This window comes from Anser cygnoides, chromosome 19 (genome assembly GCF_040182565.1).
Source record: "Anser cygnoides isolate HZ-2024a breed goose chromosome 19, Taihu_goose_T2T_genome, whole genome shotgun sequence".
NCBI lineage: Eukaryota > Metazoa > Chordata > Aves > Anseriformes > Anatidae > Anser > Anser cygnoides.
Genome location: NC_089891.1, coordinates 5,128,878 through 5,153,038, shown reverse-complemented (window position 1 = coordinate 5,153,038; position 24,161 = coordinate 5,128,878). Strand labels below are relative to the sequence as shown.

Here is a 24,161-nt window from a genome sequence, read left to right as displayed (position 1 = left end):
TTTCTGCGTGCGTGCGGGTGCCGGCACCCCTCCGACCGCGCAGCCCAAGCACCAACCCCCCCCCGGGGCCCCTCAGCACCGCGGGACAGACCGTGCTCCCCCAGCACCCCGCGCACAGACCGAGCCCCCCCCGCTCCCCCAAAAAAAAACCCCCATGAAGACGGGGCCCCGCGGTGCGCGCCCTCCCCCCGCAAACCACCCCCCCAAAAAAAAAAAAAAGAGAGAATAAAAGAAAAGAGCTGGGGGACAGCGAGGCGGCGCCGCCTCGGCTCACCCCCGGGGAAGGGGGGGGTTAACGTGGGCCGGGCCGGGCCGGGCGGCCCCGCCTGCCGCTGCCGGGCGGGTGTCGGCAGCGAGCGGCGGCTGCGGGCGGCGCTGCCCCGGTGCGCTCCGATGGCCGCCGGCCGCCGGCCCCCCCCGCAGCCCGGCGGCGGAGGAGGAGGAAGAGGAGGAGGAGGAGGAGGAGGAGGAGGAAGAGGCGGCTGCAGCGGGGGCGAGGACGCGGTGCTGCGGGGCCGCTTCTCGCCGGGGCCGGCCCCCGGGGCGGCCGCCTGGGCGCTGGCGCTGACGGAGCGGGAGCTGCAGGTGCTGCGCCCCGACGGCACCGGCGCCGCGCTGCCCCTGGCCGACTGCGTGGGCTCCGCGGCCTTCCCCTCCTCCTCCTCCTCCTCCTCCTCCTCCGGCTCGTCCGCCGCCTGCTTCTCGGTGGTGTGTTATCCCTTCCGAAAAGGCCGCTGGGGCTCCCCCGCCCGCCAGCGCCTGCAGAGGACTTTCCGAGTCGCCCACGGCCCCGACGCCGAGGGGAACCTCCGCATCGCCCAGGCCTGGAGCCGGCGGATCCGGGAGCTCTCGGTGCCCGCCGTGCCCGCGCGGGATGGTGAGTGCCGGCCGGGGGATCGGGGGGGCTGTGGGGGTGTGGGGGGCCGGGGTCCCCAAGCTTCCCCCGGTGCGGTGGTGGGGCCGTAGCCCCCCGCCCCATCCCCCCGGCACAGCCTTCGGGGCACCGGCAGTGATTTTGGGGTGCTGCCCCCCCCCCTTCCCTCCATCCCCACCCCACCCCCGTTTGCCTCTCCCCGTGCCCGGCCCCGCACCGAGCATCCCCCGTACGCCGGCAGGCCGGACCCCCCGTGCTGGCTGTGGATTTGGGGGCTGGGGGGGGATTATTGGGGTTTGGGGCTGGGGGCGGCCCCCCCTCCACCCAGACACCCCCCTCGGGTGCGTGGTGTGGGACCGGCGGCCAGGAGGGGGCTGGAGGGGCTTAGGAGGGGGGGTCTGGCCCCGAAGGGTCAAGGCAGGCACCTGGGTGCCCCCCTGCGTATAGGGGACAGGGACGTCAACGCACAGCCCCAGTGCCGGGGGTGGCCGCAGCCCCCGGGGGTTCTGCGGGGCCAGGCGTGGGCTTTCCCCCCACTTTTCCCCTTAAATTGAAGGGGCAGCAGGGACGCGGTCCCACCACAGCCCCCTCGCACGTCTCCTGCTCCTCTCGCGTGGCTTTTTGAGTAGCAAACCTTTCAAAATAACATTAATGAGGAAAAAGCCACCGCTGCCGACAAAGGGAGGATGGGGAACCTTCACTGTCCCTGGCGGGTCCCATCCGTCACCGGGGAGTGGGGAAAAACCTCTGGGGCCAGCGGGGTCCCGGGGGGGTGCGGGTCTGTCCCTCTCTGGAAGGGGCAAGGCTGGCTCGGGGGTTTTCTCCCCCTCCTTCTGCAGGCCGGCACGCGTTAGAACATCTGAGCGGAGATTCGATTATATGCGCTACTTCATTTATTTAGCTGTCCAGTCGCACTGATCAGACTTGGAAATTAAGAGGCATGCGGTTAGAGGGATCCTGTCACATCGCATTTAGCCCAGCTCTCCCCGCCCGGGTTGGAAAATGCAGCTTTTTCACATGACCTGCAGCTACAAAACAACTTTCTGCTACTCTTAGTAAATAAGAAGGGAAAAAAAAAAATAATCTGGCGGAAAGGGGCGAGGGTGAAACCGGTTCCCCGGCTGGATTGCCAGCCCGAACTCCGCGGCTGCGAGTCTCCAAAGGGTTTTAAACCCCTCGCCCTTGGAGCAGGCGGCGTGATTGTGCTCGGGCACGGGCGGCTCACGGCACGGCAGGGGCCTCGGGGGAGCCCGGGGAAGGAGGACGGCGGAAGGCGGTGCGGGATTTTGCAGTTATTTTCTAGCTGAGGGCCAGCAGGATTTACGAACCTCCTTCCCCAAGTTTGGGCCGGAGCTACAAACGCCGCTCGCCACACCCTGCGCCCGCACGCACCGGCATGGCGCAGCCGGCGGCGTGTGCAGGACAGATAAGGCCGCACCGGGAAAGCTTCGGGCCAGGGTGCGAGAAGCAATCGGGGCACCCCGGCCCTTTCGGGAGGGGGACGGGGAGAAGCCAAACCCTCCCTGCAGCCCCCCGGGTATCCTCGGGGGTAAAAGCCCCGCGGAGAGCTGCAGCTGGCGGAAGGTTTCTCCGCCTGACTTCGCCCCAAGGATAAAAACAACCGAAAAAAATCCCCCAGTGCTTAATAACCACAAATCTGGGGGAAACGAGCGCCGCCGTGCCCTGCTGCTGGCGGGGCAGGAGCAAACCGCCCCGGGTTTGTGGGGTTGGTGTCACGATGGAGGAATCCAGCTCCTGGCCACAACAGGAGGCTGCCGGCAGCATGGCCGTGGTGTCATGGCATGTCGGCACAAGCACTGATTTTGGGGGACCCCCCCGTATTGTGTTTGTTCATCCCATCGCTGTGCACGGCCACCTGGGTGACCTGGGGAGCCGGACAGCCCAACCCTGTCCTCCGGCAAGCCTGGGAAGTTCGTCCCTGGTGCACCAAAACCGGACCTTGCAGAGGGATGTGGCAACGCGGCCGAGCTGCTGGGGCTGCCCGCACGTCTCCAGCTGTCAGCGGAGCCATGGAGAGGGCACGTGGCTCGTGGGCGATGCGGTCGGAGCCGTGCCCCTTCCTCCTGCTGACTCGGCCCCCGTCCTGCTCGCCCACGAGCCGGGGGAGCAGCCGGGCTGTGCTGTTCCGGGCAGCGCTGAGATGCTGCGGCCGGCGTTGCGCAAGGGGAAGGGATGCTGCCGAAATCCGCCGCGCCCGCCAGAGTGGAGGGGGGGAAGAGGAGAGGAAAAAAAGAGGAGAGAAAAGTCCCCACGGCCTGGCTCGGAGCACAAAGCCCTGGGCTGTGTTTACCAAGAGAGGACCGAGTGCTGTTCATGAGCACAGAGGCTCTCAGGGGGCCGGCGGGGCCAAGACCTCGCTGCCCATCGCTCCTGGTGTGTGCTGGGGTGAGCTCAGCTCGCAGCGCTCTGCTGCCAGCCCCGAGGCCCATTCGGTCCCATCCTGCCTGGTGCTAGCTGATAAGGAGCTGCGGAGGGCGAGGGACAGCTGGCGGGGCCGGCACCGGACCCAGCTCACGGACGGACGGACAGAGGCGTGCAGATGGACAGACAGACAGGCGCCTGCTGGAGGCTGGTGGAGACCGGAGCCGTCCCGGAGCAGCGCAGCCTCCCCGGCGGGGTCAGGGCTCACCAGCTCAGTCCCTGCGGGCAGAAAACCAAGGAGACAGCACCAAAACCAGCGTGGGAGCTCGCTCTGCTCCCCGGGGCTGCGACAGGCACGGGGCTGGGGCTGCTGAGCCCTGCTAGCCATCGGGGAGGCCCCGGCGTGGCCGTGACCTCGGCGAGGCCAGGTGCCAGCAGGGAGGCGGCGCACGCGGTGGCCTCCCTCGGCCTGGCCTCCCCTGCTGCGGTCGGCAGGAGGTTTATCTGTACAACGATGCCTGGATAAACACGAAATCGCCCCGCGTGCGCAGGCGAGGAGGAGGACAGGCGGCGATCCCCGCGTGCTGGCCGCCCTTTGCCCCGGGTCCATCGCCGCGCTCTGCGGCCGCTCCCAGCTCCGAGCAAGGGGCTTCCCGGCCCGGGGCAGTGCTGGGAAACGGCGGCCGGCGGCTTTCGTGACTCAACGCCGCTGACGGAGCAGAGCTCGGTGCTTTGTCAGCAGGCAAAACCTCAGCGCGGTCCCGTGGGGCCCCTACACCGCCAGCTGCGGGGGCCCGGGGTTGGAGCCGGGGGGGGGACCCCAAACCTGGGGTCACGCTGCAGGCTGGGAGGGGTTTAGAGGGAATGCAGGAGTGCCAGGCACGTCGTAGGAGCTCCCCATGTGGGATCGCTGCCTTTTGGATATAACACAGGCTTGCTGGTGCCACTCCTGGCTCTGCTGGGGACGAGGGCTCATTTTTTTTTTAGGAACCTGTGCCAGGGACACCGGGCTAGGGACAGCAAGCGCAGACCGGGGAGCCCCGAGCTCACCAGGGAGCCCCAGAGCAGAAATGCTGCAGGGTATTCATGGACCGTGCCCATGCCAGGTCCCCCTTGTCCCTGCTGCAAGGAGCCCTCGAGCTCCGCGGCGCTGACCGGCTGCCATCGAGGTGCAGCAGCGCTCGGAGCCCCGCGGCCACCCCAGGCTCTTCCCCGCTCCTCCCAAGGAGCGCAGCTGCAGCGTGGCCGGGGCTCGATGTGCCAGGGGGCACGGGGACCACAGGGTCTGGGCAGCGACCGCCCCTGTCAGGCCTGTAATTACAGCCCGGCTGGGGGCATCGCGCGTGAAACCAGAGCCCCGTGGGGAGCAGGGGGAAGAGAAGCGTCCGTCTGTCGGCACAGGTGTCAGTCCTGGCCCCGCTCCAGCTTGGAGGGATGTGGGGAATCAGGACCTCAACCCTCCCAGCCCTCACCCCCGTCACCATCCTTGGCTCGCTGTGCAGGAACATGGGGGACCTGGGGGGTCCCCAGAGCTCCCCAGCTCTCCCCGTGGGGACCCCCCAGTCCGCGCCCAACACTCCCCTTCCTGCGGGGCTGCAGCAAACACTGCCCTGGCTCACAGGGCACCCCCTGGCCTCAGCTCTGAGCCCCTTTTTCCCCACCAGGTGCCAGCTACGGGGTCCTGCCCCGGCCCTGCCATGCCCTGGTGCTGCTGAACCCGCAGAGCGGCGCCGGCCGCGCGCTCGATGACTTCCACGCGGTGGTGCAGCCCATGCTGGCCGACGCCGACATCACGCCCTCCATCTTCATCACCGGTGAGTCCCTGAGTGCCCCTGCCCTGTCCCCTCGCCGTGACCCCCTCCGACCCGGGGACCTACCTGGGACGGGCTCCTATACCGGGTGGATTCAGGCAAGGTGTCACCAGTGAAGGGTGCGAGGGGCCTGCCCCACATCCTGCACCCCCACGGGGACAGCGGGGCTGGGATCGCGGTCCCGGGGGTGGCAGCAGGCAGGGCAGAGGCACGGAGGACGGCGCTCAGCTCTCGCTGCTTTCCCCTGCAGAGAGACCCCACCATGCGCAGGAGAAGATGCGGGACGAGGACCTGTCGCAGTGGGACACGCTGGTGGTGATGTCCGGGGACGGGCTGCTCCACGAGGTGAGAGGGGCAGCGCCCGGCAGCGCCCCCCGGCCAGGATGGGGCACGAAGCTGGGAGGAGAGGGGTGCCAGGGGCAGGAGCCGAGTTTGGAGACCTATAGACAAAAAGAAACAGCAAAGAGAGAAAACCCAGCCCAGAGCCAGCAGGGCAGGCACAGCCTCCATCCTGCCCTTGGCCGGGGGCACTGCGGGGGCAGCGGGGTCCTGGCACAGCCCCGGGTACGACGAGCTCCCTCCCTCCGTCTCTGCAGGTGGTGAACGGGCTGATGGAGCGGCCGGACTGGGAGGAGGCGATGAAGAAGCCGCTGTGCATCCTGCCGGGGGGCTCCGGGAACGCCCTGGCTGCCTCCATCAACTACTATGCAGGGTGAGCGGGGGCGTTGGGACGGGGACACCCACCTGGGTACCCCCCTGCGGCACAGCCGGTCCCTGCCAGCATCAGGTTGCACCCCTGCATTTCCAGCTCCCCCTACGCCCTGTCTCTCCTCCAGGCTCTGAATCTGGCCCAACTTCACCCAAAAGAGCCGGGGGCTGAGCTGAGCCCCCGGGGTGCAGCTGGCTGTGCCGTATGGCAGCAGCTGTAGGTGCAAAGCCGTGCACCCCAGGAAACGCCCAGGGTGGGAGCGGGGTTGTCCTGGGCAGCCCCACATCGGTCCCCAAATTCAGGAGCTGGTTTATGCTGCCCCTTCCTAGCGGCTTCACCCAGCCGGGATGCATCCCAGCACCAAGACAGCACCCTTGAGGGGGCCGCACGTAGGTGCTGGGACGGCAGGAGGAGCCCCCAAACTCACCCTCTCCGTCCCTCGCAGCAACGACCACGTGGCCAAGAAGAAGCTGCTGACGAACTGCACCTTCATCCTCTGCAAGGGGCTGCACACGCAGATGGACCTGGTGTCGCTGAGCACGGCCTCGGGCAAGCGCTTCTTCTCCTTCCTGGGCTTCGGCTGGGGCTTCATCGCCGACGTGGACATCGACAGCGAGAAGTACCGCCGGCTGGGCAACGCGCGCTTCACGCTGGGCACCCTGCAGTGCCTGGCCCGGCTGCGCGTCTACCAGGGCCGCCTCTCCTACCTGCCCGCGGGCCCCGAGCACGGCGGCGCCCCCCCGGCCCCCAGGGACCCCCCGGTGCCCGGCGCCGACGGCCAGGCGCTGCCGGAGGGGGGCACGGAGGGGGCTCTGCCCGCCGACTCGCTGCTGGTGCCGCTGGGCCAGCCGGTGCCGGCGAGCTGGGCGGTGGTCCCCGAGGAGGAGTTCGTCTGCGTCTACGCCATCTACCAGTCCCACCTGGGCACCAACCTGCTGATGGCGCCGGCGGCGCGGCTGGACGACGGCTGCATCCACCTCTTCTACGTGCGGGCGGGCATCAGCCGCGTGGCGCTGCTGAAGGTCTTCCTGGCCATGGGCAGGGGCACGCACCTGGACCTGGGCTGCCCCCACCTGCACCACGTCCCCGTCCGCGCCTTCCGCCTGGAGCCGCGGGGCAGCGCCGGCGTCATGACGGTGGACGGCGAGGCGCTGGCCTGCGAGCCCGTGCAGGGCCAGGTCCACGGCCGCCTCTGCCGCATCGTCAGCGGCTCCTGAGCGGCCGCAGCGCTGAGCCGCGGGCACGGCCGAGCCTTCCTCCCACTCAGGAACCACCTCCTCCTCCTCTAGCAATAGCTCTCCGGGGCCGCGGGCACCTCGCTTAGCTTTACTCTCTTGGGGACGGACCCAAAAACGAGCCCCGAGCCCCACCAGGTACTCGGCGCCGGCGAGACGCCCGCGTTTTGCCCCGGTACGAGCGGTACGAGGGGTGCGAGGCCCCGGCCCCGGGGCGGCTGCGCCGGCACAGCCCCGTCCCCCCCCCGGCTCGGAGGCACACGGTGGCACCGCTCGTGTCCCTGCCACGGAGCCAGCCTGACCCAGGGCGGTCAGGACCAATATCTAACATGAAAAAAAAAGAAATCAAAAAAATTTTTTTAAAAAAACAATGTTTCTACCCAAAGCTTCCTGTAGAAGCAGAGTTTATTCTTGTGAGAAATGCAATAAATACCTAGCGTTTGCAAAAAAAAACCCAACAACAAATAATAATAATAATAAAAGAAAGCCCTGGGATTTAAATCTGAGCACACGGCTGTCCCAAGGGGCTGAGGCCCTTTACTCCCTGGAACCTTGGGGTCAGGATCAGTGCAGAGCCACGCACCGAGCGCTGCTCACACAGAGCGGGGCGGGCGGTGGCTGCAGCTTCCTGGGGTGCGTCTGTGCCCCATGTCCCAAGGAGATCACTGAATCCTGAGAGCCGAGCCCTGCGCAGGGATGTTTTTGGGACGTCTTGGGAACGGCTCGGTGCCTACGAGCGAGGGAGGCATTCGGGGGAGCCGGGCGGTTTTGGCTCTCTGCCGCAGCCGGGGCCCTGCGGGGAGCTCTGGTCTCCACCTTCCCGGACAGCCCTCACTCGGGGCCCTTCCCGGGGCTTGGCGCAGGGATTACTCAGCCTTTTTGGTATAAAACTGCAGTAATTAAAGCTCATTTACTGCGCCGGAGTACAAAGGAGGAGGGTAAACAGCAGGGGCTGTTGGCATTTATTCATCAGCGAACCCTGCCAGTGGGATTGCAGGGCCGGGAGAAGAGCGCGATTGTTCCCAGCCCTGCTCTGAGGGGCCGGGGTGTCCCGGGTCCAGCTGGGAGCCACGACCCAAAATACAGCAACTTCCCCCGTGGGGGGGCAAAAAAAAAAGAGAAAAATGGGGGGGTGAGGCTTTGCTGGCCTCTAACCGTGTCCAGCCCCGGCCTCTGCCCAGGCAGGGGATGTGCGTGGGGCTTCGAGCTGCCTCCGAGCGCAAGGGGTCTGGGGGCTGAAGGGGTCCCTGGGTCCTGTAGGGTTGGGTGGTGGCAGCGGGGTGGTTGGGGGGATCTCCCAGGGGCTCAGGTCCCACGTTCTGCTGCACAAAGAACCTTCCTTTCTTTCTCGACCCAAGCTCTCCCACAGGCTGCCAGCCGGCAGCTGAGGGCCCTTCCAGAGGAGCCCCCGCGGCTCCCCCTGCCCAGAGGAAGGGGCAGCAGCTGCCAGCCGACCCTCAAATCAAAGGCAAATTCTTGGTTTTACACAACTCCAGCAAAGCCACGAGCCTCAGAACACCGCCATCGCTGCCCGCCCCGGTGCCCTGCACCTCCTCACCCACCAGCGAGGGCTCAGCGCCCACCCCCAGCACCCGTGGGTGTCCCTGCGGCGGCGATGCAGCCCAGCACACGCTTACCTTGGTGCTGAGAACGGGGCCACGAAGGCTCGGGGTCCCCAGGGGCTGCGCTGCGCCCAGATCTGGACCTGGCTGCACCAGGAGTGGCCCAAGAGCGCTGGGAATAAAAATCCAGGCAGGCATCCCATGAAACAAGGTTCTGGGGGGGTGTTTGTGACGGTACGGGGGCACTCTGGGCACCCCGGTTCCGGGCAGTGGGGTCCCCTCCGGCCCCAGCACGTGGGAGGGGAGGCGAGGGCCAGGGGAAAAAAATAAAGAGACAAGGAGTCAGAGCTACTCACAGAGGCAAAATTTAATGGCAAGTCATCTTCCCTCCTTTATTACACCTTGGTTAGCCAAACGAAAAAAAAAAAAAAATCTGCAGGTAAAAAAAGTTTTAATGGTCACACAGCACTTTATACATATATCATAAGCAACCAAGCATCCACATCTGCACGTGAACGACACACCTCTAAGCATGGCCTCAATAGTCAGGTCGTGGGTTTTTTTTTTCTTTTCATTTAAATACTGTACAGAATCAAGGCTACAAACTGATTTTGTAATGCTTCTTCCCCAACCCCAGCACTTAAAACAGTTACAGGCTGTTCTTATTTGTACATCACACAGTCGTGTAGCCAGTTTTAAGGCTAACAATATGCATCATGCTTTGGCTTTTTTTGTGTTTTTACTTTTTTTTTTTCTTTAAGGTTTTAGCCTTTTAAATTTTGTTACCCTTAAATATTACATACATACACAAAAAAATTACATAGCTGCAGTGTGCTCACCACCAACCTCGTCACCCAGGAGCTTCACATTATCAAAAGCTTAGAAAACCTGTAAACCTCCGCGCACGCCTCGGGGTGGGACGCCGGCTACGGAGAGCGATGCGAGGGGCAGCGGGGAGCAGCGTCCCCTTCCAGCAGGCCAGCACGCACCTTCCCCGGTGGGAAGCCCCAGGAACCTGTGCAAAAGCTCTTGGTTACGATCGGAGGCCAACGAGGAGGCTCCCTGGGCACAGGGGAGGACCTGGGGCGCGAATCCTGGCCACCCCCGTGCTGGCACCGACCCCTGCGACCGCTTCCCCGTGAGATGAGCTGCGGGGAGTGAAGGGAAGGTGAAGCAAGAAATTGCAGAGCTCCTCTGCCTCTCCACCCCAGCCACGTCTGGCCCTAAAGGGTTTTCTCTCTCTCTGCCCTGCTGTTTCCAACAAAGAGTGGCCAGAGCTCCCTCCTGGCCCTGGATGGAGCGGGGTCAGGACAGCCACAGCGCGGCAAGGGGAACGGGGGGCGAGGGGAGTCGGTGCCTGCAGGTCACCAACTGCAACTTTGCCTGGTGAGCAAGAGGTTTAATCGTGGAACAAGCCTCTCCGGCTGCCTCCCCTGCCCTGAAACACAGCCTCACCCTCCTGCCCCAGTCGGCCCTTCGTGTTTTGGAGACGCCCCTCCTCACTCCCAAAGGGATTCATTCGCTCAGCACCAGAAAGCAGCCCTGAGGTACGCCTGCACTTCAGGCTGCCCTGCCCGGGGCTCAGAGCAGCTCCCCGGGCCCTGCAGACCCCCTGGCAGACCCCCTGCCTGCCGGGCCCCCAGGGCTGCCGGCACCGGAGCAGGGCGCAGGCGACCCACCTGCAAGAGCGGTGTTCGCAGCCAAGCCCCGCTTCCTTCTGGAGCTCCGGGACAGGCCCTGGAAAACCCTGGCAGGGGACGTGACACAGAGAGGGCTTGGTGCAGCCAGCCTGCGCCTCCAGGCAGGCTCCGGGGCACGACGGGGGCAGGAGGCTGCAGGCCGCTGGGTTCCGACCCTGGGGTTTCAAGTAGCAGGAAGCACTGCGCAAAGGTGCCGAGACCGGGCTGCTCTTCGGGGTTTCTAAACGAGGCCAGATCCTGGCCAGGGTGGAGGGAAGGGGACGCAGTCACGTTGAGCTCAAGTAAGGGAAGGATTTGTCTCTGTCCTGAACGCCCAGCCTGACTCCCTCCCGGGGAAGCGGCGCCCAGCTGGAAGGACACGCTGTGCTCCGCAGGGATGCTGGGGGTCCTCCAACGCCGTGGCATTGGGCAAACGCAGCAGGGCTAGAGTGCGACCTGCTGAGCTCCAGAAGTGAAAAAATAAAGGCGTGCACACCCAGAAAGAGGCTTCAGCAAGGTGCCTCGGCCAGGACACCGTGGCTCTGGCAAGCCCCCGCCTCAAAGTGCTGAAGGTCACCAGCTCAGGAGCTGCTGCTGCTGCAGCGCGGCTGCTTCCTAGGGAGCACCGCGGCGGAGATGAAGGGGGTATGTGCTGTACCCACACTGCTACCAGCCTCGGCACATCCAGGCCATCGCAGGAAACAGCTGGCCAGGGGAGGAGCTGATAACAGCCCACACCAGTGCCTGCCGTGCTCGTTACTGGGTGAGTAACGGCGCAGGAACCATCCCCAACTGCTGCTGCAACGGGGCCTCGCCGCGACGCACCAGCTCCTTCCCTTTGGGTGACCCTGCCTCAAACAGCTCCCGAACACCCCACCTGCAGCCCAGGGATGGAGAAGCAGCAGCCGTGCCAGGCTCACCAGCCAGACGATCTGCCAGAGATCTGCAACGGGCCCCGAGATCGCTCGCTACCACCTCCCCACGTGGGGCTGAGGACCGGGGCACGCGCAGCGCCGCGCGGCAGCCGGGCTGGCTGGAACAAAAGATTCAGATACCTAAGCAAGTAACGAGGGCAGAACCCCGGATCCCGTTACTTCTAGAAGACAGGCATGCACGGTAGGGAAGGGGAAGTCTGCCTTACTCTGGAGAATAAAGAGTGTGGGTGGCTGGATCCGATTCCAGAACGACCAGAAGCCCCGGGAGCAGATGGAGACCCCGCAGCACCCCCAGGGCAGCACGGGGACTGGCGCTGAGCGCTGCTCTGCCTCTCAAGTCCTGATCAGAAGAACCTCGTAGCTACTGGTGAACAACTAAGACTAGAGCAACTCTGTATGGTGTAGACAACTCCAATGCAAACACAATCCAATGTCTAAGTACATCCAAGCTTGGGTCGGCTTCAGAAAACCCATGGTAATGCAGAGGAAAAATGAGAGAGTGGGAGGGCATCGCCCCTCGCTTCCAGACTACAGCAATCCCTTCTCCTGGCCTGAACCCCAACAGCACGGACCGCTGGGCGTAGCGCTGGGTGGGAAGAGTCTTTGGGTGGAAAGGTGCCCCAAGATGAAAGTGCAGAGGGAACGTGGCTGCAAGACTGCTTCTGTGCAGGTCTCAAATCTTACCATTGCAGGGTCAAACTCGTAAGAGGAGCACGTACATGGGACAGGGGGAAGGAAGGAGGGCTGGGGGCAAATTCATGCTTAGACAACCTTTCCTCGGAGGAGCAAATCAGGCCTACCACCTTCTTTGGAACAAACCAAGCTGAGGAAGAAAAGCTGGAAGGAGAAGCCAGTTTACTGGTAACAGCGTTTGCCAATTTCCTTTCTGCTGTTTTCCCTTCTCCCCTGCACCTGCCTGTCCCTAACCTGATGGTTTATTTGTCCTCTGTCCACTCCGGGATATTGGCCCCTGCTAAGGCAGCCCGGTACTGCTGCAAGACACCACGGATGCTCTTAATGAACCCCTTGGACAAAGGGAAGAGGGGGAACCCAATATCGGGGTAACCGCTCTTCTCCGGAAGGAAACTCCTGTAGCTCTTTCTCCTTTTCTTTGGTTTCACGCTAGGCTGCGAGGCAGAGTCCTGGGCAGCCTTCCCCTCGTCCGTTCGGTCTCTGGCCAGGTCTGACCCCCTGGCTTGGCCCGTGCTCTCCGAGTCTGAGTACTGTTGGAGATCACCGGCGTTGGGCGTCGAGGTCGTGAACTCCGAGTCGTCCAGCTCCTCCTTCCCGTCGAGCGCCGAGTCAGAAAGCTCGGCTGCTGCCCCCTGCTCCGCCGAGCTGGCGTACTCCCCCGGCGATCCCGCACTGTCTCCGGGGCTCTCGGCCAGGGTGCCGCAGGCGGAGAGGAGGGAGGCAGAATCCGCCCCGTTGGCCTGTTCGTGACTCCTCTCCACCAGCTCGTTCGTCTCCAGCCAGGACTCGATGCGGGACACCAGGCGCCAGCCGTTGCAGCGAAAATGCTCGCGGATTTCGTGCTCAAAGACTTCCACCGGCCGGCGCAGCAGCTGCATCATGGACTGCACCACGCGGATCAGGGTCATCTCGTTGTAGCAGCGACTGTTCTCGTAGCCCTCCTGAAGGCCCCGGTCGCTGTCAAAGCCTGCCTCATTGTAATAGGGCTCGTTCACTAAGATAAGACCTGCCAAAAGAAAGGGAGACCAGCGGGTTAAAGAAGGAACTTCACCGTGAATCACTGCCCGCAGCCCATGCTGCTGGGCCCTGATTTCTGCCAACACATTTGAGGGTCACAGGAGCGCCTCGCCGAGAGGCCAAGCCAGCTTCAGCTCCAGCCACGCTGATGCAAAGCCGGCAGCAGGGGGAAGGACTGCAGGAGACGTGTTGCAGGGAAGCTGTGCTTTGGCTTCAGGCAGGTAGCAGAGGCCAGGCTGGACAAACAAATCTGCAAGATGCATTGGACCAATATGACAAAAGAGAAGCAGTTGTGTTTGTGAATGGCTCTGTGGCCTTTTGCTAGGGCGGTGAGGACTCCAGACACCACCAAGAGCAGCATTCAAGAGCGTTGGCTGGCAAAAAGAGGTTTCCACTGGTGTAATGCAGACAGCACGCAACAACAGAGGAGGTCAAGAGGGTGGAAGGAGAAGGATTTCACAGCAACTTTCCCTCTCCTAGCAAATCTACTGCCAAAAAAACCATAATGCAAACACCCCAAACATTTTTAAAATATTTTCTCTTCCTTCTCTTAAAGAGAAAGAAATCCAGTCTTTGGTAACAGGCTTTGTTTGATCTGACCGTCCTATCCAGTACAGTCCCACCAGGGCAGCACTGAGCACATGAAGTGACGAGTCACCGACACCGAGCTTTCTCTGCTTGCTTCTGGCCTCGTCTAATTACGTGCATGGAGCAATGGCACCAACGCTGCCAGGCTCCTGGCACCCTGCCACGGGCTGCATTATTGCCGGTGGAGGTGAGATCATGAGTCTCTCAAAGACCAGGCAGCAGGAGGGAGAGAGGAGATCTTTCACTAGCACCAGGTTGCTCCCGTAAAACATTCGGTATTTCACCTTCTAAATTTGGATCCTCAGCTCTGTAAATGAGACAAGGCTTTTATCATGGCGCTGTCGCCCCACAGGAGGATACAAACAGACTGAGACTTCAGGAGCCGCCCGTGGACCCGAGGCAGCAGCCCTTGTTCTGTGTCAAAGGTTTCTCAAGTCACATTCCTGGGCTCCCTGCATAGAAAGTTGGCCTTGAGGAGATTTGATTTAGTCTGTCTGCTCTCAAACTAGATATTATAGGGCAAAGCTCTGTAACAGGAAGCCCTGGGGCTTTTCTAGACACACCCCTGATTATTCTGCTTTAGAAGGAGTGTAAACACCAGCATCATGTGCAAAAATATGCCCAAAGTAGGATGGGTGGGTGACTCAGTGGGGATAAAAACAGTCCTGCAAACTGAGCCCGGTTTAGCAGCAGCTTCAATTAGCTTTGGGAACTGACTGAGAACAAAATGGTTCACCTTTGTCAGCTCCGACTAACAAGCAGAACAGCTCTGTGGTTAGCTGCTGCAGCGAGAAGGAGGGAAAGCATTGTCTCAGAGACCTGGGACACAGCCAAAACTCAAGGCGTGAGGACAGCTCGCACCTGCCTGGACTGCTGAACTGGAGAGATAAGGACGCCGCTTTGTCCAGCAAGGTGAGAGCAAAAGGCAGCAGAAGCCCAGCTGGGGTGGCACATCCCAATTGCGTGTGCCCCCTGCAAGCCCGCATCCCCTCTCCCCCTGCCTCTTCCTGTCCCGCAGGTTCCGCAGGAGCACTTACCTTGGATGGAGATGAGTACTTGAAGGAGGCTGGATTTACTGGTCCACCTTTCCGTCCCCTGAAATACACAGACAAACACATCAAAGGGCCGAAGCGCCACCGGTTTGCTCCGTGCTAATTGCTGGCTGAAGGTCGTGTGGCTTCCAGCAGGAACAAGGCTTGTCGGACTTGACACGATGTGCCAGCGTGCCTGCTGGGCCAACCCCTCTGTTATTTTTGCCAGCCCAGCACCACCCCGTATCAGGCCAGTTCTGCCTGGAATGGTGGAAACCTACACACCAGACACCACTTCCAGCCCCCCGCAGCTGCCCTATTGATCCCCCTGCCAAAACCACACCATTTTGGTGGCTCTGGTTACACCAAGTCTCCGACAGGGCTTTGTGCCCCACTACGTAATTTGTCCACTGCATGAGGGACAGGGACCGAAGCCACAGGAGAACGAACACACCACATCAGACATCTCTGCTGTACCCCAGCTTGGTCCAGCCGTGACACAGAAACACACGGGATCTGGGCTTCTGCCCTCGTCGCTTGCTGGTCTGACTACAGGCTTCTCGTTAAGCAAGGACATGCAAGGACCAAACAGTCCCAGCAGAAGCCCGGCTCTGCCAGCTGCCTGCTCCGGATACCTCAAACCTAAAACCTGAGCCACCACCAGGCCAGTCACCCAGGACTGGCGGCCTGGTGGGAAGTGGTTTGTTCCAACAGTGGCCTGGCACAACCGCTGCTACCTGCAGCAGTTGGAAGAAAGTGGTGGGTGGAAGAAAGCGTTACCTTGCCAATCCACGTCCCCAGGAGGCTGACGCACACTTTGCCGTTGTCGTAGAGGTTGGGATTCAGCCTCCCGCTGCACTGCGAGAGGTAGCGAAAGAGAGGCGGGACAGCAGGGTAGATGTTGGGGAGCTGGATGTCGAAGAGGAAGAGGCCATCTTCGTAGGGCGTGCGCGTGGGTCCTTTGATAAGTGCTGAGAAGAGATCCTGCGGAGAGAGGGGATTGAGCCACGCGGCGCTGCGCAAAGCCCGCTTGGCACAGAGGTATTGGCACAGCGATTAACTCAGCCCTCGCTGGGGAATTGCAGGAGTTCTCAACCACCACATCTCGGGGCACCTTCCCCCTACAAGCTGCACTTCTATCGTGGCCTTACTGTGCCTCTGGGCCTGAAGCAGGGCTTGAGAGGGTGCCCAGCAATCCCCACCGGTTGCACCCTCCCTCCTCTGGCTCCGTGGGACAGGCACCCCCGTGGGCAAAGCACCCGAAGCAGGTTTCCTGCCGTGAGAAATCCGGGGTTGTTTGCCACCCCGACTCAGGGAATGCAAAAGCAGTTATTTACAGTAATTACAGCCGTACTTCACAGGCTGCACACATTCCTGCACCTCTAACGCAAGGGATTAAGGCTAAGCAGGGAATTCCAGAGACCGCGAGCTGGACTTTGAGCCCAGCTCCAACACACAGGCACTGCAGAGCAAACACTTGCCATTCGATCCTCGAAGGTTTTAACCATGATGCCGTCCGGCAGGGAGGTGGCCAGGAGAGCCATTTCTTTCCGCACAGTGCTAAAGAACTTCTTTGCTTCTGGGGGCTGGAACTCCATTTTCTTGAAGGCATGGCTGTCTGTGGGGCAAGGAGAAAGGGATTAAAGCCTTGAAACTGCCAGCGGCTCCTTCTGAAGGCAAATCTACTCATGTATCAAACCTGTCATTCAGCAGAGAGGAAATGGGGGGTAGCAGCAGCAAGAGAAGCTTCAGAAGTATCTCGCTGAAGAACCCCAGCTCTCGCCAGTGAAGACAAGAAACCCTAGAGCTTTTCAAAAATAACCCAGCTCCTGCATCAGCCCGGGGCAATTTAACTTGCGTTGGTGCAGAGCCAAGAGGCAGCTAGAGATTATTTGACTTTTCCCACACCGTACAGCAGCCACAACCTGCACCTCCTGTTCTTTGGGTCCCACAAAGGGCCCTGTCACACAGCTGGGACAATGAGGCATCAAAGCGATGACCTCCTGTCTGCGAAACCTGAGTGCAGCTCCCTGGTTTTATTTATACATACCTCCGGAACAGGTTGGCCACCTCCCCTTCTCAGGTCTGGCCGGCTTGCCGAGCACACCTTGGGCTCTGCTGTCACCAGTGTTCCGCACGGCCAGATGCTCTTTTTTATTTTTGGCTGATTAACATGAACAAGGACACTCACCCAACCGAGGACACCCAGCACAAGAACACCAGCTGTTCCTGCTCTGCCTCTAAACCATTCCACCCCTGCAAAAAAAATCCTGAACAAACCCCGTAGCTTTGAAGCGACTGATCCCCACAGCCCTCCAAAGTCAGTTTCCAACGTGGGAAAAAAGGGAAGCCCCGTTTCTATGGTTTGAGAAGCAGTGTCAGTGCCTAGAGATGCCACCAAAACCCCAGGTGAAACTTCCAGAACAGACTGTGCTACTGAAGTTGTCTCAATTTCTCCTCCCCAGTTAATAAGCTGTGAGAAAGATCACGGAGGATACCCGATCCAAGAGGCCTAGAAGCAAATGTTTTGGAGAAGGAGAAACGTTGCAGGACAGCAACAAAGGACAGAGCCTCCCACAGCGGCCTGCCCCGACACGCTCACCTGGAGCATACTCCAGCACGGAGAAGACTTCTCCCTTAGCGCTGGTGAAGGTGACTCCAGGCTTGCCCCCGCTCTGCTGGCAGAGCACCGGTGTCTCACTGGGCCACTCCGACCTCACCGGTGTCTGCGCCTCGGCTTTTTCTTCTTTCTTCTCCGTCTCCACCATGGCTTCCATCTTCTCCTCCTCTGCAATGGCCACGTTATCCAAGGTCTTCTTCAGATTTTCCTGCAGCTTTTTAATATCGTCCAAGAACTTCTTCTCCCGGGTGGGTTTTTCCAGCTCCACAGTCGGGGAGGTGGGAGAACCAGTCAGCAGCTGCTCCACAGTCATATTTTTCAGGCTCTCCAGGATCTTGATGGCTTCCTTTAGTTCCCGGAAGCTCTTTGGGGCTCCGTCCTTGCCGGCTTTCTCCGCAGCAAGATCTGCGACCGCCATAGCCACAGCTCCCTGGACTTGTTCCTCTACTTTCTTCACCTCCTCTACCACCGGCTCCTCGGGCTCTAACTCCTCAATTTTTGGGTGGTCGTCTTCCATGAGGCCGTTGTCTGTCTCCCAGCTGTCGCTTTCATCCTCCCACTCCGAGGATGCCCCGCTGGTGCTGCCGTCAACAGAGTCATAGTCTGACTCCTCGATTTCCGACTCAATGTTGTATAAGTGCTAAAAGGAGAGCACAGTTAGAGAAGACACCCGAGCACTTCGGCTGAAGCACACGCAGAGTTTGAATCATTTCTAAATGCAGGCATACCAGTTCTCACCACGGACAGGGAGCTGCTGGATAGAATTTGTCTGGTTGTTTCAACCTCTTCCACCTATACGGGGCGGATTGTGTTTGATCCCAATAGCGTGCTCGTGGATAACCCGCGCAGACCATGAATCAGCATTGCCCCATCCTCCACTTTTCAAAGTAGGGCACTGGGGGAAAACTAGGGCAGGTCTAGATAGGATGCAGCCAGCTCAGTGGCTGGGATACAGCCGACCAAGGAGAGCACGCCAGGGCCAGGGAGCTACCCAAATGCCCCAGGGTTTCTGAACACACGGCTATTTCAGAAGGCACTGGGTATTATGTGTGGAGCTCGTGTTTCTAAGGCCTGCCTCTGTACCAGAAACCCTGCTGGCACAGAACCCTGATTTTGGCTGCCTCGACGCTGTCCTTCCACAGAGACAATGCTGGAACCAGGAAAACATTCACAAACCAGATTTCTTCTCCTGTGGCACACGCTTCTTGCCACCAGAGCTCTGCTGTGTTGCTTTAGCCATTGTATGTCACTTCTGCTTAAAATTCAGCTGGGACAATAAAGCCCAAACAGCTGCTGAATAAGCCCTCACATAAAATGTCCTCCTCCCTTTTGCAGCTGAAAGCTGAGCCCATCCCCACTCCGTCTACCCTCATCTCTTGTAATCGTGCTTTTGCACATGCTGCATCCCTCGCGAGGTCCCCTTGCAGAGGCTTACAGACAACTCCAGCTCCAGGTTCCATCACAGAAGCAAGGCAGCAGGAACAACTTTGCTCCTGACACTTGAGTGACGGCCCCAAATCCTCTCATTCTTGCAAGATGTGAGCCTAGAGGCTAAAGATATGAGCCTAGAGACTACAGCACGTGGACACTCAGTCCTCTTGTCAAAGCCCCGAGCTGAACAAGCGCTGTTCAGCCAGTCCCGTGCCACCCAGAGACGGGCAGCTAGCAGGGGTCAGCTGGGTTCAACGCGAGTTGACTGCAGGCAGGAGAAGCCATCAAAAGTCACTGCCCTCAAAGCTAATCCAAACCTGAGCTGGAAAAGTTAATTAGCCAGTTATGCCATCCTTATTTTTAGAGCTGAGAAAAAGCACCCAGCCAGCTCGTCTCTGAGCACACGGATTGATAAATCACCGCTTTACCAGCTGATAATTCACGCTGCTGACATTTCCCCGGCTCCTGCAATTACGCAGACGAGCAGAACCGAAGGGACTGGCGTGACACAGCAGGAGCTGCGGCGGAGCCCGAGCTCCGCAGCGTGAGAGCAGCCCTTTGTGGGGCACACATCAGACCTCCGATTGTGCCTGTGATCCGAGCGCATGTGACATCAGGGGGAAGGGAGACAGCAGCCTGCTTTGTGGCGCTCCAGCCCACTGCCATAGTGCGGGCATTGACTATTCTGCTGTAATTAATGCAGAGCTGCTTGCTTTAAAAAGAGATCTTGATCAAGCAGATGCACCTCTCTAGCAGAGGCAAGGGTGTTCGCTGCCACGCTGACGGAGATGGGAGCTTACAGAAGCAGGGCTGCTCTTATCTTTAGGGTGTCTGCGCTAATTTGAAGCAACAAGGGGGAGAGCCATGGGACGGAACTGTATGTAGTCGTGAATACGGTTACAAGACAGTACGACAAAAACCTTAAAATAGAACAATGCAGAAGACAAATGCATGGGGTTAAGTGGAATAGCAGCGTGGTTCTATCTCTATTTTAAAGCTTGCACTCAGCTCCTTCCCCTCCCTGCCTTGGGAGGAGATTTGGGTCTGATTCCTAGGTTAGCTAAGGTCACAACTTGGGGCTCTCATCCAGCTTCTGGGGGAGCTTCTTAAACCAAATAGAACACTACAGTGCCATTTCACAAGCGAGACAGAAGCAGCAATAGTTTTTCAGCAGTTGGGCAACACGGTTAACCTGGGCTCAAGTCAAAACCGGTGATCACTTCGCTCTGCAACCCCCGTCTGCAAAGCAGCAGGTGCTGGAGGAAGGCTGTGGTCAGAGCTGTGAGCACGCGGCGCGGAAGGAACCAGCAGTCTGCCTGTACTTTCCCGGCAGCATAAGGCTCTCTAGATTGAGAAGTAGTGCTGACCAATTAGCTGCTCAGTCCTCCTAAAAAAAGGCAACAATTTTTGCGCACTAACAGAGGTGTGAAGCCGCCCTTTCATATGGGAAGGCAACAACAAATAGAGCAAGGTTCCCTTACAGAGTGAACCTCTTTGCATCTGGCATTTAAAACTCATCACTCAGCTAAGAATTACAGAGATATCACAAGCTAGGCACGGGACCTCACCTGAGGCAGAATGATAGTCTTGGAGTTATCAGCCCACACCACTTCCACCTTGCTGCTGACATCCACGCGAGCCACCTGTCCGACCGAAGGCTGTGGACACAAGAGCAGTTCGTCAGCCTCTTTTCTTTCCCAGGCTGTTCAGTGCAGAGCAGGAAGCTCTGGAGAAACAGCTGTGCCCCACGCTGGAGACCTCCAAACCTGCACCCTCCTAAAAAACGCTTGCAGCTTAGCCAGAGAGCCGGCTGCAGCAGAAGTGACAGGAGTCCTGAGGTCCCACGGAGAGGGGGAAAAGAATCCTATGTGTAGGGTTTCCATGAGAAAACCCATAACACTACCACGGAGATGTGGAAGACTCCTCCCCATGGCAGAGGACCCCCAAAAGGCTGGTCTGGCAGCAGAATTCCAGAATTTTCACCAGGATCAGAGCTGTGGCCGTCCCAAGGGGCAGCAACCAGGGGTATCTGCCAGAAAGAGACCTGGCAGTCCCCTGGAGCAGGCTGCCCTCTAGTGGGTCGCAGCAGCCACCCAGCAGGAAGGGCTCACAGCGGCCCTCGCAGGGTGCAGGAACAGACCTGCCGCATGCAGCTGGCACAGAGGGTGCATGTTAAGCGGCATCTTGCACTGGAAGGTTATCTGGGTCAGCCGAGCATGCACGGATATGTTTCACGCTGCTGAAACCAGAACTGCAAGAGGAGCCATCCTACACCCTTTAACCCTTTTCTAGGGCAAACAATGTCTCAACAGGTGGAGGTCTTCCAGGCAAAATAAGGAAGCCTCTTTCCTAGCAAACAGCATATTCATAGAGTCACTTAGGTGGGAAAAGACCTCTAAGATCATCAAGTCCAACTGTTATTTTCTACAAAATAAATTGCTTCCCTTTCCTTCCCAGGAGATGAATCCACTCAATGATCAAAATTAACACGTACTTGATAAAACAGACAAAAATCAGAACCCCAATCTTCTGTGGCCAAATTAAATTGGTTGCATGACAAATGCGCCTCTACTCTTGGCTCAGGAATCCACGGAATATTCTCATATTACAGGTTACTCAAATCCTAAGCAATCCTTAAGCCTGATTAAAAACCATAAGGCAAATCTTTGATTCTTGTCTCAACATGTGTTCTGGCTTTGTTACAGTCTCTGTCACCACGGTCAAAGGATTTCAAGGTTACATCTCCACCAGACCTGGAGATGTGATATGGTACTCGTGACAGCAGGATACTATAATATAAAACTAGCAAGCTAGGGAGTTTAGGATGCCCAGGATGTGGGCATGTGGGGTCATAGCTCTCCCACTGACTCTTTCAAGCGTCCCCAGACTAGTACCTGGTGACAACATGGTCACGTAAGTGTGCTGAGAACCCACCTCATCTTCCTTAGCTGTGGCTCCGTCCGAGTTGCCGATGCGAATCACAATGTCAGTAGTGCGGAAGCGAAAGTCTGGATGGTCAGCAATGTCATACACACTCACGTCCTCCTCCTCCCCGATCAGCTGTGTTGCAGACAGAAGGCAAACATGTCAGCCCCAGGATGCTGCACCGATCCTCCCAGCACTCTTTCAACACCTAGAGTACTCCTCATCACATCTCGTCCATTTTCGGTTCTCTAACAGACTGCAGGAAGGAACTGCTGCGGTTTGTTAGACTCGTCATCCCATCCTGTAGTGCACCAGCCAAGGAACAATAATGAAAGGAAACTGATGCACTCCCTCTCATCTCTTCAGGTTCCCTCACCTTCGCTTTGGGTTCCACGCCACTGAGATGGCGAGACATGCAAGAATGTTTAACTCCCTTCTGAACGCCCAGATTTCTCACAGCAGTTTAGCGGGGCCCAAAGGACTGCATTTACTTTAGAAACAATCGAACTGGAAATGTCTGGCAAAGAGCTTATCAATTGATGGGAAACATCTTTCCTTTTGTTTCTCCTGGAGAAATGCTAGGAGCTCACAAATAATGAGAAGTAAAGCAGAACACAACCCCAGACGAGACTGATGTTCTGTTTCTAGGCATACAGGGCCCTGCTCAGTTACAACACAGCCCCCGTCCTAAGGCAGAAGGCCCTGCACTGGATTTGAGAGGGGAGACTCGAACCACACATCTTCCACTAGACTGTTGTCCACAAGAGTCTGTGAAATCGTGTTCCTATAAGCCCCCCAAAAAGCAGGATAACAAGCCATGGATTCTCTATCAACTAGTAAAGACACAGTAGGGAAAAAGTCTTACAGAGAACTCAAGAAACCAACTGCCTGTGACTACAGACATTTCCATCCATACCAGAGCCTGGTATCGATCATGGGATGAGAACTCTTTGCTTGTTCTTTGCTGCCTTGCAGGCATCTAACAAATATGCGGTGTCACCACTTCTGGCTGAAGTCTCCCAGGCCCACGAGCACATGACTGTTCCCATCCTCAAGGACAGACTCCACCGCAGAGCTGACTTCCAGGTTTATCTGTGTGAACCTCGTGCTGTTTTGCGGCTGCTTTCTCTTAGCTGGCCTCAGCAGGCACTGCTGCTGCACTTACCTCCACGTCGTCCCCGCTGGATTTCAGCTTGAACCACTTCACCACACAGGTACGGCCGATATGGTCACCAGACTGCACGACTCCGTATACGCCGGGGTCCTGGGAGCTCTGAGCTTTTGGTCGCAATGGTAGGGGAAAAAACAGACAAGTTAAGTGAAGGAGCACAGCCTTCACGCACGCCTGAGGCTGTCAGCTCCCCAGCTTCTAGCTGAAACCTTCCGTTTGTGAATGGCATGAGGAAAAACAGTTCTTCCTACACAGTTGAAACTGTGCTCAGATAAGGAGCTACATTTTAATAGGGCACAGAGTGATGATAAAGCAAGATGATGTTGCATCGGACAGGGTGAACACATTCACTTTGGGACCCCTTTTGAGCTCTATTATAAAGAGAAAACAAGAAAACGAGCCATCCCCTTAGTGCTCTGCCCTCCAAAGCACTTCCACGATGACAGAGTGTCTGCGTTCCTGGACAGGACAGCCAAGAGCTCCCTGGAAGCAGCCCTGGCTGCCAAGCTCATCTGAAACTGCGCCACCCACAACAGTTTTGCTCCTCTGGAAAAATACACAGGACAACAAACATGGAAGGCAGGCAGGATGAAGGCATACGTGTGCGTATGTCTGCACCGTGTGTCCTACAGAAAAAAGCTGGGCCTGGACCTGGGCTGTTATCCAGACACCTCTCAGATTTGTGGGGCTGACAAGATCCACCTCTCAGCACGCTTAGCAGGGACACAGAGAACTGCAGGGAGCCCAGACTCTGCTGGAGGGCATGCATGACACGGGAAGGCAGATCCCAAACTGGGACAGAAGGACTGGAGCTGATGGGTATCTTCAGTTTCCACAAAACAGGTTTAACCCACGAGACTGGCCAGACAATTACTCATTAAAAATGGGCACGCAAAACCCTTTTTTTTTTTTTGACAACCAGCTTTCCATCTTCCCAACCTCTGAGAAAATCTTGTGCTCCCCACCGCTGAGGGTCGACTACAGAAGCCAGCTAAGAGCCGGCTGGCGTGCCATCAATATCTCATAGCCTACAGCTGTAAGTCTCCCAGTCATCTCGAACTTGTACTGTGGCCCTCACTAGCATCTCCAATTGGTTTAGTGAAGAAAAGGAAGGCGAGTAGATGTTGCCTCTGGGTTGCCAAAACACTGAGAAAAAGAGAGGGTCATGACAGGCAGGTCCTTCAAAGAAAGCAGCAGGAGATGAGCTGTTTGTCCCTCCCCTCATTCTGGGACGGAGCTCAGAGCCATTTGCGCTCTCAAGGAGACGGCAGGCCACCCCTGCTCTACAGAAATGCTGAGAACCCTGGTTTCGTTCCTTGGCATTTACTCCTTTCACATCCTGCCTGTCACAGTTCAACCTTGGTATTTAAATAATGGTTCTCTGCTGACATTTGGGTAAAGTCACCTGAGTCGCTCTGCCCCCTGTAAGGCTCTTGTGCCTACCTCACGTGAGTAGTACTAACAGCTACCGTAAAAAGGGCTAAAATGTACATTAGAA

The 24,161-nt window shown here is 58.7% G+C and overlaps 2 protein-coding genes across 3 annotated transcripts in view; one reads left to right on the top strand and one right to left on the bottom strand.

The window, feature by feature from the left end:
• The first annotated feature begins 343 nt into the window (after positions 1 to 343).
• On the top strand, positions 344 to 7,517 carry SPHK1 (sphingosine kinase 1). The gene is made up of 5 exons (XM_066980372.1): positions 344 to 877; positions 4,921 to 5,070; positions 5,318 to 5,412; positions 5,664 to 5,779; positions 6,222 to 7,517. Exons 1-5 carry the CDS (start codon positions 394 to 396, stop codon positions 6,991 to 6,993), a joined length of 1,617 nt encoding a protein of 538 aa, XP_066836473.1. The 5' UTR covers positions 344 to 393; the 3' UTR covers positions 6,994 to 7,517.
• A 1,405-nt stretch (positions 7,518 to 8,922) lies between these two features.
• The window catches only part of UBE2O (ubiquitin conjugating enzyme E2 O), a 62,203-nt gene continuing 46,964 nt past the window's right edge, over positions 8,923 to 24,161 (bottom strand). For both annotated transcript variants that reach the window (XM_048064344.2, XM_013178993.3), the window contains exons 11-18: positions 22,658 to 22,770; positions 21,502 to 21,627; positions 20,136 to 20,225; positions 17,119 to 17,776; positions 15,998 to 16,134; positions 15,297 to 15,500; positions 14,523 to 14,580; positions 8,923 to 12,886 (exon numbers count right to left, since the gene is read on the bottom strand). In XM_048064344.2, the coding sequence (XP_047920301.2) occupies positions 12,123 to 12,886; positions 14,523 to 14,580; positions 15,297 to 15,500; positions 15,998 to 16,134; positions 17,119 to 17,776; positions 20,136 to 20,225; positions 21,502 to 21,627; positions 22,658 to 22,770 (2,150 nt within the window). In that variant the 3' untranslated portion in view covers positions 8,923 to 12,122. The remainder of the gene's footprint in view (positions 12,887 to 14,522; positions 14,581 to 15,296; positions 15,501 to 15,997; positions 16,135 to 17,118; positions 17,777 to 20,135; positions 20,226 to 21,501; positions 21,628 to 22,657; positions 22,771 to 24,161) is intronic.